General features: G+C 27.6%; 1 protein-coding gene across 4 annotated transcripts in view; it reads left to right on the top strand.

Annotated features, from left to right (window-relative positions):
* Positions 1 to 303: 303 nt before the first annotated feature.
* The window catches only part of LOC145181792 (ankyrin repeat domain-containing protein 27-like), a 28,151-nt gene continuing 14,261 nt past the window's right edge, over positions 304 to 14,193 (top strand). Inside the window, exons 1-15 of one of the 4 annotated variants that reach the window (XR_016446778.1) lie at positions 304 to 477; positions 2,474 to 2,587; positions 4,295 to 4,354; positions 4,818 to 4,905; positions 5,061 to 5,141; positions 5,307 to 5,401; positions 10,040 to 10,099; positions 10,233 to 10,286; positions 10,469 to 10,534; positions 10,905 to 10,981; positions 11,062 to 11,107; positions 11,250 to 11,328; positions 13,336 to 13,414; positions 13,517 to 13,579; positions 13,860 to 13,944. Coding sequence is in view for 2 of the 4 variants with exons in the window: in XM_090071193.1 (XP_089927319.1) it covers positions 373 to 477; positions 2,474 to 2,587; positions 4,295 to 4,354; positions 4,818 to 4,905; positions 5,061 to 5,141; positions 5,307 to 5,401; positions 10,040 to 10,099; positions 10,230 to 10,286; positions 10,469 to 10,534; positions 10,905 to 10,981; positions 11,062 to 11,107; positions 11,250 to 11,328; positions 13,336 to 13,414; positions 13,517 to 13,579; positions 13,860 to 13,944 (1,155 nt within the window). In the remaining 2 variants the exon portion in view is untranslated. Of the gene's footprint in view, positions 478 to 2,473; positions 2,588 to 4,294; positions 4,355 to 4,817; positions 4,906 to 5,060; positions 5,142 to 5,306; positions 5,402 to 10,039; positions 10,100 to 10,229; positions 10,287 to 10,468; positions 10,535 to 10,904; positions 10,982 to 11,061; positions 11,108 to 11,249; positions 11,329 to 13,335; positions 13,415 to 13,516; positions 13,580 to 13,859; positions 13,945 to 14,193 lie in introns of all 4 variants that reach the window. The other 3 variants (XM_090071194.1, XR_016446777.1, XM_090071193.1) reach the window with 3 other exon arrangements.

Here is a 14,193-nt window from a genome sequence, read left to right as displayed (position 1 = left end):
ATTTTCAAGTAATTTTGATTAAAAGTATTAGCTTTAAATGTTTGAAAACCAATTCAGCTTAAAAAATAGTATAAAACACATAGGCACTTTAGCTACCATGCATTTAAAATGGTAGCTAAATAATAAATGATATTTTTTACTATTGAACCTGTTTTCTTTGATGAATGAATTTACTTGTATCATGAATTATAATATCTTGCAATATATTTGTAATATACAAAATAAAAGTTAATAGACAATTAAATGTTTAAATTTCTTTAAAATTGAATATATAGTAAGTCTGACCTTTGCAATGATTCTCTGGAATGTGTTGAACACCTTAGTGAAGAAAAAAAATTTTTTTTGTACTTTTAATTTAGTTGAAATTGAAATATGGGTGATAGTTATGATGAAGATCTGTTGATTAATCCATTTTACAAGGCTTTAACTACTAAAGGAAAAATATTTTTTGAGCATGCTACTTCAAACAGATTTACAGTGAGTGAATTTATATCTACGTGTATTTATATATCACTTTTCTGATTGATTTTTTATCATAGCTGCTGTTTCAAAGTTCAAAATATTTAGTTCAAAATGCAGAGTATTTGTAAGTAGATTTCCCAAAGAAAGGTTTTTTAAGAAGTGTCTGGCACCTATAGTTAAACATGATAGAGTTTTGGTGACTGTTTGGAGATGTTTGAGAGGTGAAAATGTTGGAATCCTACACAAAATAGAAGGAACTATGACAAAAGAAATTTACAAAGACATATTAGAAACTATAGCAGTTCCTTCTGGAAAGCAATTATTTGCTCAACAGTACATATTCATGCAAGATAATAATACCAGATATACTAGCAAATTTTGTAAGAACTTTTTTGAAAACTTGCAGAAACTTTTTGTTGATAATGTTTATATATATTTATATATATACATACATATAATCATTTTGCTCACAAAATAGGTCACAAAAAGTATCCTTTTGGGTACAGCATATATTTTAGAACTGCCTCAAAGATCACAAATTTTCATAATTTAAGCTAACTTAGAGTCAAAAGTGAACCTACTTTACAATTTTTGCTATTGAAATTCAACTGTAGATAAAGTGTAAATATATGTTTAGCTAACTAAGTAGACAACTACTTGACTGACAAACTAGACTGATCCATTGTTACTGTAAGATGTTTTTAATTTACTTCTCAGTTCAGTTGTTGGGACCTATGCTTTGACCAAAACTTCACATAGCTATTGAGTTGCAAGTTTAGCTGCTTTTTGTGACAGTTTTTCATTCCTATGCTGGTGAAAATAAACTCTCATGAGTTGTTTGCATGTGTTACAGCCATTTTTAATCTTTACAAAATAAACAATAAATACAGTAACAATAATTGTTTGAATCAATAATAGACTTTAAAAAATTACTAAATATATGAATATTTTTATACTTTTATGCACTTAGTTCTTATATGGGTTTTAGGTACAACATTGTTTTTTTAAAATTTTACAATTGTTTAAATACAACACTTTACTTATAAATTTTAATACAAAGTTTAAATGTAAATTTTATGTAAGTATAAATTTTAATACTATAAAATTGTAAACACCTGCTAAATGTCAGTGTCATATGAGTGGTTAGCTAACTGGCTGGTTTTACATTTTACAATTTACAATTATTCATGCATGTTAAATATAGTTCTAAAAAGTTTAACTATTTTTTTATACTTCATGTATTGTATGTTCTATAATGTAATAATTTATTCAGTTTATTGACTAAGTTACTCCTAAAAGTCATCTGAAATCTGGATTTGTAATTTTGAAAGCAAGGTCTAGTACTTTATTTCTGAATTGAATATTTGATTAACTTGTTGTGAATTTATAAATATCAGACTATTTTGTACTCTACCTACAATATTTATTTCACTGCATAGGATATTTAAAAATATATTGTGGTATTTTATAAAAATAAGTAAGTTAGTTAGAATAAATTTTGAAACAATTGTTGATATTAGATAATAGTTTTGGATTGCGTAGTAATACATAAACCTCCAAACCAGCATTATATACAAACATAATGTGCTTTGAGGCAGTCTTAAACACAATAGTTTCCCAAAAATATTTGACACTTTTGCCAAACTGATATAAAGAGACACAAAAAACTAAGAGCACTTGATTAGAAACAATATTTATTTCATATATATATATATATATATATATATATATATATATATATATATATATATATATATATATATATATATATATATATATATATATATATATATATATATATATATATATATATATGATAACCTCCTCTGGTTTAATGTAAATAGCATATAATTGGTTTGTTTGTTTGGTAATAGCTTTAATAATCTTTCTTAAAATTACATTTTGGTTAAAATTTGGGCTAAACTAAGTTCAATGATGATCTACAATAAAATTTTGTTATGACTGAAGTTAGATTATTTTTCAGTTTTTTTTTTTGTTTTTTTTCTACTAGATATGCATACCTAGAAAAGGTACAACCACTAACTCTGATCATACAAATGACCAGTTTCAAAGTCATATACTGAAACCATTAAATGAAACAATGTATACAACACTCAATGGCAAAGTTAATTGATATTCAATTTTTTTATTTAATATTTCTTTATTAAAAAGAAAAAAAGTAATTTAAAATCTATATGTTTAAGCTTTGTAACATTTTTACTCCAAAAGATTAGACCACCTCTTTTCTTTTTAATTTTTACTTTGTAACTTTAAAGTTTACTGTTAGAAATTGATGAAACCTTTATGCTAGATAAAAAGTTAATTGATCCATCATTGTATGTGGAGTTTCTGTTGAATGCTTTAAAAGTAAAAAAAATCAAATTAAAATCTACAAGTATTACAACAATTGCTTACCATAAGATTTCCATCAATCTCTAACATTCAATTTCAAAGTTAATAGGTGGCAACAACTATTGGGCCCTCCCTATTTTAAAAACTTAATTTGAGCTCAAAAAAAAACTGGGAAGGAAATTTTTTTTAAAAATTTTATTTTCTGACAAAATTAACATCACTAATGGTTGAGCACATTTATTCAAAAAATCCTCCTTCAGCATGAATGACAGCCTCAAATATTGCCCTGAATCTTGAGCAGGTCTTATTAATGTAGTCCTCTGCCATCTTGTTACATGTTGACTTCACAGAATGTTTCAACAATTCCAAATTAGATTGTTGCTGTTTGCAAGCTTCTGCTTTAACATTAGCCCAGACTGAATAATCCAAAGAATCTAAATCTGGAATGCTAGGAGGCCACATTTCCTTGGGCTAGAAGTTGTAGTTGTCACTGAACCAGTTTTAAGTTCGTTTTGAGGTATGAGAAGGTGTATCATTTTGGACAAAAATGTCTGATGTGTCTTGATAATTGCCTTTGACCAATAGAAGTATAATTTGTTGTAATATGTCAAGGTATCCATCAGTGTTAAGCTTAAATCCAGAATCAAAGAACACAGAAGGCATCTTTTTGCCATCTGATGCTACCAGTCCAAAAACCATCAACTGACTTGGATGTTTTGAATGTCCAACACTCCTGATATGTTCTGAGACATCCCTAGCAAGTTAGGTTGAGATGTAATAGTCATTTCTTCAATTAAAAGTCTTGTCAACTGTAAAGTATTTCTCATCAGAAAAAAGAAAAACTGATCTGGATTTTTCAGAAAAGTCAGGATTTTCTTGAATCTGTTGTGTCTGAGGGTCTTCAACCACTCTGTCAAGAGTTGATTTCTTGTTCTGGCTCTTGATTTAACCTTCAGGTCAATTTTGACAACATTTCTGATAGTGTCTTTAGAAGACCTTGAGGTCCTTGCCCATCTTTCTCATTGACCTCACTGGGTTGTAAGCAATCTTGTTTCTGACTTTCCGAATCAGCTCTGGAGTTCTCACTTTACACTTTTGCTGTTTTCTAGGCTTCAGAGGTTGTCCATATGCTTCAAGATTACATTTTATCTTGAAAACAATTGATTTTGAAACTTTTAGGATCCTGACAATGTCCACAGGTCATTTTTTGGCTTTTAACATTGCCATTACAGCTTCTCTTTTTCCTTGAAAATTCATTTTTGTATGCTAATCTAGGACCAGTTATTTCATTTTTCAGCGAAATTTATATTGAGTTACAAAATTCAAATGAAAAATTACATCAATGGGCGTCTATAAATTTTTAAAAAAAGGTCCGTGATAGTTGTAACCACATGGTACAAAACAAAAAGAATGATAAAAAAAGAGGTGGACTCATTCTTGACTGCAACTGTATGTAATTATATTGGTTTTTCTATTTTAGCAAGCTAAAATCAATGGTTCTTTTATTATTACTACCAAAGGTTTTGGTTTAGTTAAATCAGTAAGTTATAAACTTCTTTTGAATTTTAATAGATGTTATGTCCAGTTTTTTTAACCTATTTCTTTTGTATTTTATACACACACACACACACACACACACACACACACACACACACACACACACACACACACACACACATATGTGCTACTTACCAAAAATATTTTTTTGGTATCAGTCAGGATCAAAATCACTCAAAAATTCAAATTGGAGATTTTAAATAGTACAAGTAAAATTAGAAATAAGCTTAAATTAGTTAAAATATGATATAAATTGTGATTATAGTAATGCAGGAAATATTTTTTAAAATAATTTGAAAGTATGGATATTATTGTTTAATTTCTGAAAATCTATTACATAGTGTTCCAGAAAACAATTTCTGGAACTCAATACTTAAAAAATAGAAATCCTATTTAAGACAGTCTTTTAAATGTTGAAGTATTGTTTAAAGAAATATTTTTTTAAGGTTGAAGTTTTGTTTGAAGAAACATTTTTTAACAAAAATAAAGAAAGTTACCATGTACTATGCATTGATCAACCATTTGAAGGAGAAAGTAGGTTTTATTTTAATTACATTTTACAAAAATAGGTAATCATGTTATGTTAATTTGATGCTGATCAGTTATCATTTTGCAATTCTTTTTATTTTATTGTTTTTTACTTTTTAATATAATTTTAATAATTTTTCTAAAAACCATTTCTCCTTTAGATATTTTGGCTCCTGTCCCACCAGTATTTAAATTAGAAACTCTTAAAAATTGCATTGATTTTCTATGGCCCGGTCATTCAAGTAAGTTTCTTTTTCATTGAATAATTTGCAAAAAAGATATAGTTAAAAAGATTTTTTTTTTGGTGTTTAATTTCAATTATAATACCTTACTTAATAAAACAATTCCCTTAATGTTGATGATAATTTTCAGAGCATTATTTTTTTAAAGAAAATTTTCTTTTACAGAACACAAAAAAAGTATGACACAGGTGAATCAAGTTATTACTTTGTTCAATGCAACATACACTCGTCTTGAATCTGAATCTATACGTCATTCAATGGTTTGATATTTATTATTCTTACATTTCTCATCAGCTGATATTTTTATTTCATAAAGTGAGAATATATAGATTTAGTTTTTTTGTTTTACCGTTCTTCTTTTCAAGTTATATATATATATATATATATATATATATATATATATATATATATATATATATATATATATATATATATATATATATATATATATTCGTGTTATCAAGTTATATAATGATTTAGCATTTAAAATAAACAATGATGTATTATGATTACTGAAGTGTGAGTTTTGAGTTATTTATCTACCTGTTTTAACAGTTTAAATACAAGCATGATTAGCACATGTTGACACAGTAAGAGAATAATAGAAACAACTTTAGGGCATCTTTTCATTGAAATACTTGGTTAACTATAGTTTCCAAAGTTTTAGAAGTATTATTAATGTTCAGTTAATATTTAAGATGCTTTTTTTTCTTTTTAAATGTGGTATTAATATGAAGACTATTATTTTTCAAGCAAGTTCTTAAATTTGAAAGTTAGAAATTTTTAGAATTTCTTTTCATACTACAAAATTCTACAACCCAAAGGAAATGGGTAAAAGAAAAGAACTGTGACAGGGAGAGAAAGAATACTTTTTTATGCAGAAGAACGCTGTTCCCAAGTCCAAATTACAAAAAAAGTTAAAGGTTTCTCAAAGCTGCATAAAGAGAGTGTTACAATAGTTCCAGCAAAGTGGATTGCATAAATGTAAGAAACAATCAGAAAGGCCGAGGAAGACAGCGAGAGTCTAAAACCGAGAAATTAAAAACACATTATTGACAGATAGAAGACTCGTAGCTGAAAAGATAAGAGCCCAATGCAACCAATTTAATGAAGTACTTCTTGCCAGAGTGGCAGCTAGAAAACCACTACTTTTGATTAGTTTGATTTAGTTTTACCAATTTAATCGTTTTGTTTAGTTAACTGCATCCAGTTAACTAAACTAAGCGATGATGAGTCAAAGTTCAAAATATTTGGTTCAAAATGCCGACTATTCTTAAATAGATTTCCCAAAGAAAGGTTTTTTAAGAAGTGTCTGGCACCTATAGTTAAACATGATAGAGTTTTGGTGACTGTTTGGAGATGTTTGAGAGGTGAAAATGTTGGAATCCTACACAAAATAGAAGGAACTATGACAAAAGAAGTTTATAAGGACATTAGAAACTATAGTAGTTTTTGAACAAATATTTGCTCAGTACATTTTCATGCAAGATAGCGATTCCAAACATGTTAGCAAATTTTGTAAGATCTTTTTAGAAGACTTGCAACAATAAAAAAATTTTGAAAATCATGGAGTGGCCACTGCAGTTTCTGGATTTGAATATGATGCCTGCAAGCTAACCATCTATTTCTTTATACTTCTCTGTGTATAAACACTATTTAACTGTCCAGTGCTTGTGGCAGTTGTATCAAATCACATAAATTTAAATATATCAAATAGTTCCTAAATTTCAAGGATCTCTTGAGTTGCTTTTACTTGTATGGTTGCTTTACCATCTTCAACTGGAACAATGCCAATAAATTAGGCATCAGGAATGCCTGGACAGGTAATGATAACAGCCACTCTCAATTTTTTCTTCTGTCTTTACCTGTAGTTTCAGTCTTTATCTTTGAATCAAAATGTAGAGATTTCATTTAAGTTTGGCAAGATTTATAAAATCTTTTTTGATTTTTTAAGCATTTTCTTCAACTTTTTGCTTTTTCTGCCTTTGCAAACTGCTCTGTGATAGAGAAATCATCAATACTGCCTCCACTATTACTTATGATAGTAACTAGTGTTGCAATTTTGCAATTGCTTTTAGAATAAGAAGAAGTATGAAATCAGAACCTTGAATTTTTTTTTCTAGGAAAAACAAAATCTTCATCTATTTCCTCATTCAGATCAGGATGTTCAAGATCTTCATCAGCATTAATGCAGCTTCTCCATTATCTCTTTTTATTTTAGACTTTCTCTTTTCTCTTTCCTTCTATTCCTTTTGAAGCTTATTATATCTTACTTTGAACTTGGTATTTTTGCAAGAAATTATTTGCAATTATTCTGAAATTATTTTGATCCTCTTTGATCTAGCAGAAAAACTAGATCTTGTTGTGCTTTTACATCCTTGATGCTATCTTTCAGAATTTGCTTGTCACAGTCCTTATAATATGAAATAATTTATCTAACTTATTTGTAAACTCCTCGTTCTTTGTAATTGCTTTAGCCCCAATGCTTAGATTTTTCCAGCTTCTTTCTTTCAATTTCTAAAACCACTATTTTTATCCTAAATGTGAATATATAAAGATGTTAGTAGGCCCATCTAGATATTTTATATATCTAGATGGGTCTACTAACATCTTTATATATATTCACACAGTACAAGTTTTTTAAACCATATGTAAACTGCTTAATTGTTATATCATTTTATATTCATTATGAAAATGATAATTAGGTACCCAATTGCTTGATCTTGGATGAGGAAAGGAATCCCTGCTCTCAATCAGATTTTCTTTACTTGGTTAAGAACACAGAAATACTTTTCGTTTAAGCATCCAGTTTCTTTTGTGCAACTTGCTTGAAATTTATTGTCTAGGGAACAAGAACTCGTATCACTGAATGTGAGTTCTTGTTTCCTAGACAATAATTCCCTAACCTGTAATGGTAATACTTTAAAACACTTCTACAAGTTGGAAGTTTAGTATTAGCTAACACCTCTGTTCTTCCTCTTAAAGAGACACTTCTCTTTTCAACATTTTTTTAGAACATCAAGCTAAAAAAAAAAAAAGTTCTAAAAATGATAAGCATACTAAACACACACTGTCATCAGTAATACACTTAAGTTATTATATATAAAAAACTGTTTCGAGGAAAATTAGATTTTGATATATGGAGGTTTTTTTTAGCCCAAATTGGAGGGCTTAGTAGTTCTCCTATGATTCTGAAATTTTTCATGGGTCTTACTAACACCTTAATTCATGAATTTAAAATACCATGGTCTTTTTGCAAATGTTTCTGGACTATTTTTTCAGGTCCATAATCACCTCATTTTATTAAAAAAAAAAACTATCAAATCCAAAGTGCAACTATGAGTCTAATATTTTCCACAACTCAAAACTTCAATAGCACACACTATCAATATAAAGGAAACCTATGATATAATGACACATAAATTCACATTTGTATGGATGTGTATATTTGGCTGGCTATCAAATAAGTGTTTAAAAAAATCTGACTTTTTTATGCATTTTTTTAATACTCATTTCATAGAATCTGTAAAATATAATTTTACAGACTCAGTGAAATGAATATTATAAAAGTGCATAAAAAAGCAGACTTATTTTATCAAATACAAAAAGTGTAATTAATATGTAATTGCATAGCATAGTAGTAGTTTTACCAGAAGGTCTTCCCAGTGTTGTGATGGTTTGAAGTATGTTTAGAAATAAGCAATAACAAAAATAAACATCTTAGATTATTTCAGAAGCAGAAACTTTTACATTTAGAAATATCATGAGAGCAGCCACTTTATCAACAACTTATGCACCATATAACCAATTTTAATATCAAGTATTATAAAATTACTATATAATAACACTTGCTTCTCTTTCTTCCATTTTTGTGTAGGTTTTCCCTAATTTTTTTCTGCTGCTGTTTGTTTTATTGCTTCTGGTGCACAACTCCATAAAGATTTAATGGGGAGATTCCAATTGTTAAAAAAAAGTGCCTAACTTTTGTTTTTTTTTCCTTTGAAAAAAATTTGATTGTCAACAACTTCAACTTTTAGTTTCAGTGTAAATAGCATTAATGCATTTTGACAGAAACTGAGTTTAGGAGAGACAAAATTCCCATCCTGGTTTAGATAGTGTATTTTTAAACTAAACGTTTCATGCCTTTTCAAAAGAAATGCTTGACTTTTGAAAGAAAACCAAGAGTACTCAATGACCATTGTTGAATGATGAATGAATGTTTCATTCTATTTCAAAAAGTGTTTTTCAGATTTATTCCCTCATTAGTTGATATAAAAGTCAATTATATGTTAATTACATTTTAAATTGTTCAGATTTTAAGTAAGAAATACTTACCTTTAATCATCTTTAGTGTCTCTTAAAGTCTCACAACATTTACTATTCTGTTATATAGATAAAGGTCCAAATACATGCTTGTGGTGATAACATAGAGTCATAATGTTTTTGTTTGATTGATAAAATTTCTAGCAAAAGGTGAATTGTTGGTACATAAGTTGAGATATTTTATGTATTGAAATATACACTTGAGCGATTACACCAAAGTCATATACTAGTTATCAAAGCTTATCTTTAGTACTATTATCAATTAAAGTGGTACCAATTAAAATGACATGCAGTTATTAAAAATGCATGTTTATTAAGTTGGCACCACTTAAAACATTGAGTATAAAATGATGGAAACTTATTCAAGTACCCAATATTTTTTAGCTTGTTTTCTTATACATTTTAGTGAGAAGAATTATTTTTAAAACTGTCTTTATTATCTGGTACTTAGGTTATATATGAAAAATTTTCAAGGTTGTTAGAAGATTGACAGTTTCATACCATTATTTCAGATATAGTATTTACATCATTTTGTAAATCTCTTGAACTTATACTCAAATATTTAAAATTTATAGGATGCTGCAAATGCGGTTTTCACAAGAGCAATGCAGATATGTCTAAAAGAATCATATTTGGTTAGTATTTCTGAATCTTTATGTTGAAATAAAATCTTATTAGTTTCATTAGTGATGTCTATTGAAAAGGATTTTTTTCTTACCAAATCTTTACATTCACAACTAGTTCTTATTTTGCTTATATTATTAGCAGAAACCTGCTTCAAATAACAGGTCATTTATGGAGAATGTGAAACTAGCAGTTGAGGTAAACCCCTGTTTTTTTCTTACAATTTTCATTCTGCAATTTATTCTTATTTTTTTAGTCAAATTATTATGTTTTATAGCCTTAGTTTAGTTTATCTCAGAAAATGTTCAAGAAATTTTCTGTGCAACTTTTTATATAATCATGAATAATGCAGTTTGCTGGTTAAATAAATTTTTTTTTAGACTTATGTCATGGATGGGTTGCATAAAAGAATTTTTAAAGGAGTTAGCTCACTCATGACAAACGAGGTAAGCTTTTTATGTCACCATCTAACAATCCAACATTTTTTTTTTGTTTAGAATCTTTTTAAAATGTTGATACCTGAAAATTGAATGAGAACATTTTAAATCAGATTGTTGTTTAGTGTAGAGTGTTCTGGTAACATTTTATTTTGTTTTTAAAAAATAGTTTTCTCTCAAGCACTTTAATTTTTCATGCTTCTCAGGTTGTGATGAATTGTTTATTATGTTTTTATATTGTTATTTTTTGATAATGTAAAACTTCATTATATAGAACTTCAAAGACTTCATTTAACATCAAAAAATATATATATATTTTTAGAATATATGAAAAATGTTTTGATTTTTAATTATACATTTGTTTCATAACTGTTTGAAGGATGCATCATTTAATAAAATAACAAGAAACCTATCAGACTTGCAAGTGAAGGATCTTGGCATCAAACCTAGCCTATGGTAGTTGTTTTAAATTTTCGCTAGTTTTTTTTTCACTTTTAAGTTTTGGTATATTTAAGTTTTTTTTTTTTTTGCTATAGCAAAAATATTCCTCGTTCGAAGAAAATATTGTCTGATCTCATAAAGGTATGTTGTTTTTTTTTTACTAATTATTTTGCTACTCAGTTTGCACCTGATGATTTTGTTTCTAAAAATGACAAATATTCACTTCTGATCCGTCAAGTATTATTTTTTATAATTCTGTAGAAATTCGTTTTACTAATTTTAGTTTACAACACCATTAGAAAAGTTATACGTTTTGAAAAACATGATTACAACACTGTCTGGTTTATCTAAATCTGTGATAGGTATGTATACGCAAATATAAGGTAGTTTGAAATTTAATTCAGTTTTAATTAAGCTCTAAAATATTTTTAATTGCACAGGTCAACAAAGAAAAAATTAACCTCCTTAAGAAATGTACTTCTTGCTGATTACAAATTTGTGATTGGTTTAGCTTCAGCATGTCAGATTCATAAAATATTGTGTAATAAAGCTTTTACAGAATTTCCCATATTCAGCAATAGGAGGGAGGAGATGACTACAACACAAATCACCTCTCATACATTGTTTGTGAACAATCTATTGCGTTCTTAGCAGTATATATATAAATTAAAAAAGTATTATTAAATGATTAACAGTGATCAGTCTTTATAACTGTTCAAATCATTATAGTAAAAATGTTATCCATTTAAATATTGTCCACTTAGTCTAAAATATCATGATACAACATCTGCCAATTTTCTGCCACCATGAATTTGGGATAATATTTTACTATCATTCTAATTTCTTTATGAAATTTTTCACCAATAATAACAAAAATACCTTCTTCAACATGGAAACCAGGCACCTTTTGACTCATGAGTTACCTAATAATCATCACCAGTATGACTGACCCAAAGATAGTGCTGGTGGTATGTAAACCCACCTTCCATAACCATAAACAAACCATTGATTTCCACAGATTTCCCACTGGTGAGCATAATACTTGATAGCCTGAAATTACACTAGCATAATCTCCTTTAAGTTAATAATAACTTAAAGGAGACCTATATATAATTTAAAGGAGATAATAATAACTTAAAGTTTGCTAATGGAATATTATCATTGGTTTCCTTTATATTGATAGTGTGTGCTAATGGAGTTTTGAGTTGTGATTGGGTAACAAAACTATCTTTAAACATCTAGTTCTCTGATTCTACAAAAACCTATGAAATGTTTCTGAAAAGGTCCTTAATATCACACAGTAGAATTTGGGGCCACCAGATTTGAAGAATGTGATTGATTCAGATTTTGTTTGCAATAAATACATACATATTATGTATACAATACATACTAGGGCATATTTATCCTTCAACCAAGAAGAAAAAACTATGCTTTATTTTTTGAAAAAGTCAATTTTCTTATTAGATCTAAAATTCGCTGAAAGGTTTTGTTTTCTGTCAGATGTAATCTTTTATAACTCCATTTTATCTAGTATAGGCCAGATTACATCTTGTGGGAGTATGGAGTAAAATATTTTTCACAGTAAATCCACAAGTATTAACTAAGCAGAAATAGTAATTGTGGTGGTGACTGGTTCTCTCCAAGGCATTGATGCCTTCCTTCTAGTCAATAACTCTTCAGCATGAAGTACAGATAGTGTGAGGTGCCCAAGCCTTTTCACAAACAACAAGTTGGTTCTCAAAATACAACATATTTTCTATAGATCACTTGTAGTGTTTCTTTGTTGTAATAAAGTTGTAAATAAACCACAAATGGAGCAGAAAGTATAAGGACGAAAGGAACAATGTATTAATACTTTAAGCAGAATTCATTAGTATTATACTAGAATTATTATGTATAAAAACAAAAATTCCACATAAAATTAATATCCAAAGCAGAAAACACATATAAAAACAAAAATTCCACATAAAAATAGTATCTGAAGCAGAGAACATCAGTATTGCTATATTGAGATTGTATATTATATTTAAGCAACCCAAAATCTGCAAGTTTATTTAGTTTTATCTCAGAAACTTTGTGCTAGAAAAAAAACCAAATACACATTTAAAATCAATGTTTAAAATACTTTCTAGTTCAGGTAAAAAAATAACCTGTTCAGGTTATTGGTAAAAAATAACCTTGTTGACCTGTGTTATTATTGATTTTAGATTTTCTTTAATAATGTTTAGTCATATATATTTACTGTTTTTCAATAAATAAATAATGATAATGAAAATGGTTGCTATGGTATTATAAACCAGTTGCAACATCAAAATTAATTTTATAAATTTAAGTTGCCTTTAACTGTTTTAAACTTTTTTTCTTTTAAGATGAATCTGATCTTATCACTGCTGATGATCTTCTTCCTGCTCTTGTATTTATTATTGTCAAATCTGAAGTTCCCAATTGGTATGTGTGATATTGTTCAAAAAAATAATTTTTTTCTTCTAACTAATGCTCTAATATCAAGCTGTAAAAAATCATCTGTACATTTTTGAAATTTTTTTTTAGGTTAGCCAACTTAAGTTACATGAAAAACTTCCATTTCTCTCAATCAAAAAACGACGAGTTTCAGTTAGCAAAACTTTTTTCATAGTTTTTTACACATTATATAAAACTATATATTTTATATTTCCATATGTACTTTTATACTCTAGTTTTTAAATCTGGTATATTTTATATATTTTTAATATTACCAGTTGTATAAATAATGCTATTTTATAAAAATAGCGTATTAAGCTACAGTAAATATACTTAAAGCTTTCTATAGATCATCCATAAATCTTAAAATGAAATTTTAAAAAACTAAAGAAAGTAGAAAATCTTAGAACATTTTGCTTCTTTTTTTATGAAGGTTTTATCTATCTTCTGTGGAGGCCGCTATTGAACATGTAAGAAGTGGTCAGCTGGACAATGTTGTTTTTATGACTCATGCTCAAGTAAACTTAATTTTATTGATAGCATTTTAGCATCATATTAAAATATTATCAAATTAATATTTAAAGTTTTTAAAAAATGTTGTAAGTCATCTTCATAGTCTTAAAGCAGTTTTTTTTTTTAATTTACAAAACAATAAATGAGAAAAATTAGTCACTAAAGTATTAAATTATTATAAATTATTCAATTAACAAATCTTAAGAATAAGACTTAAGACAAAACAGTTTGTTAAAGCTGATACAGGGTGTTAC

This window comes from Hydra viridissima, unplaced genomic scaffold (genome assembly GCF_058129835.1).
Source record: "Hydra viridissima isolate aposymbiotic clone 2 unplaced genomic scaffold, HvirCarnegie_v1 scaffold_14, whole genome shotgun sequence".
Lineage (NCBI taxonomy): Eukaryota > Metazoa > Cnidaria > Hydrozoa > Anthoathecata > Hydridae > Hydra > Hydra viridissima.
Note: the sequence above shows the minus strand (reverse complement) of the source record. Positions and strands in the feature narration are given on the sequence as shown.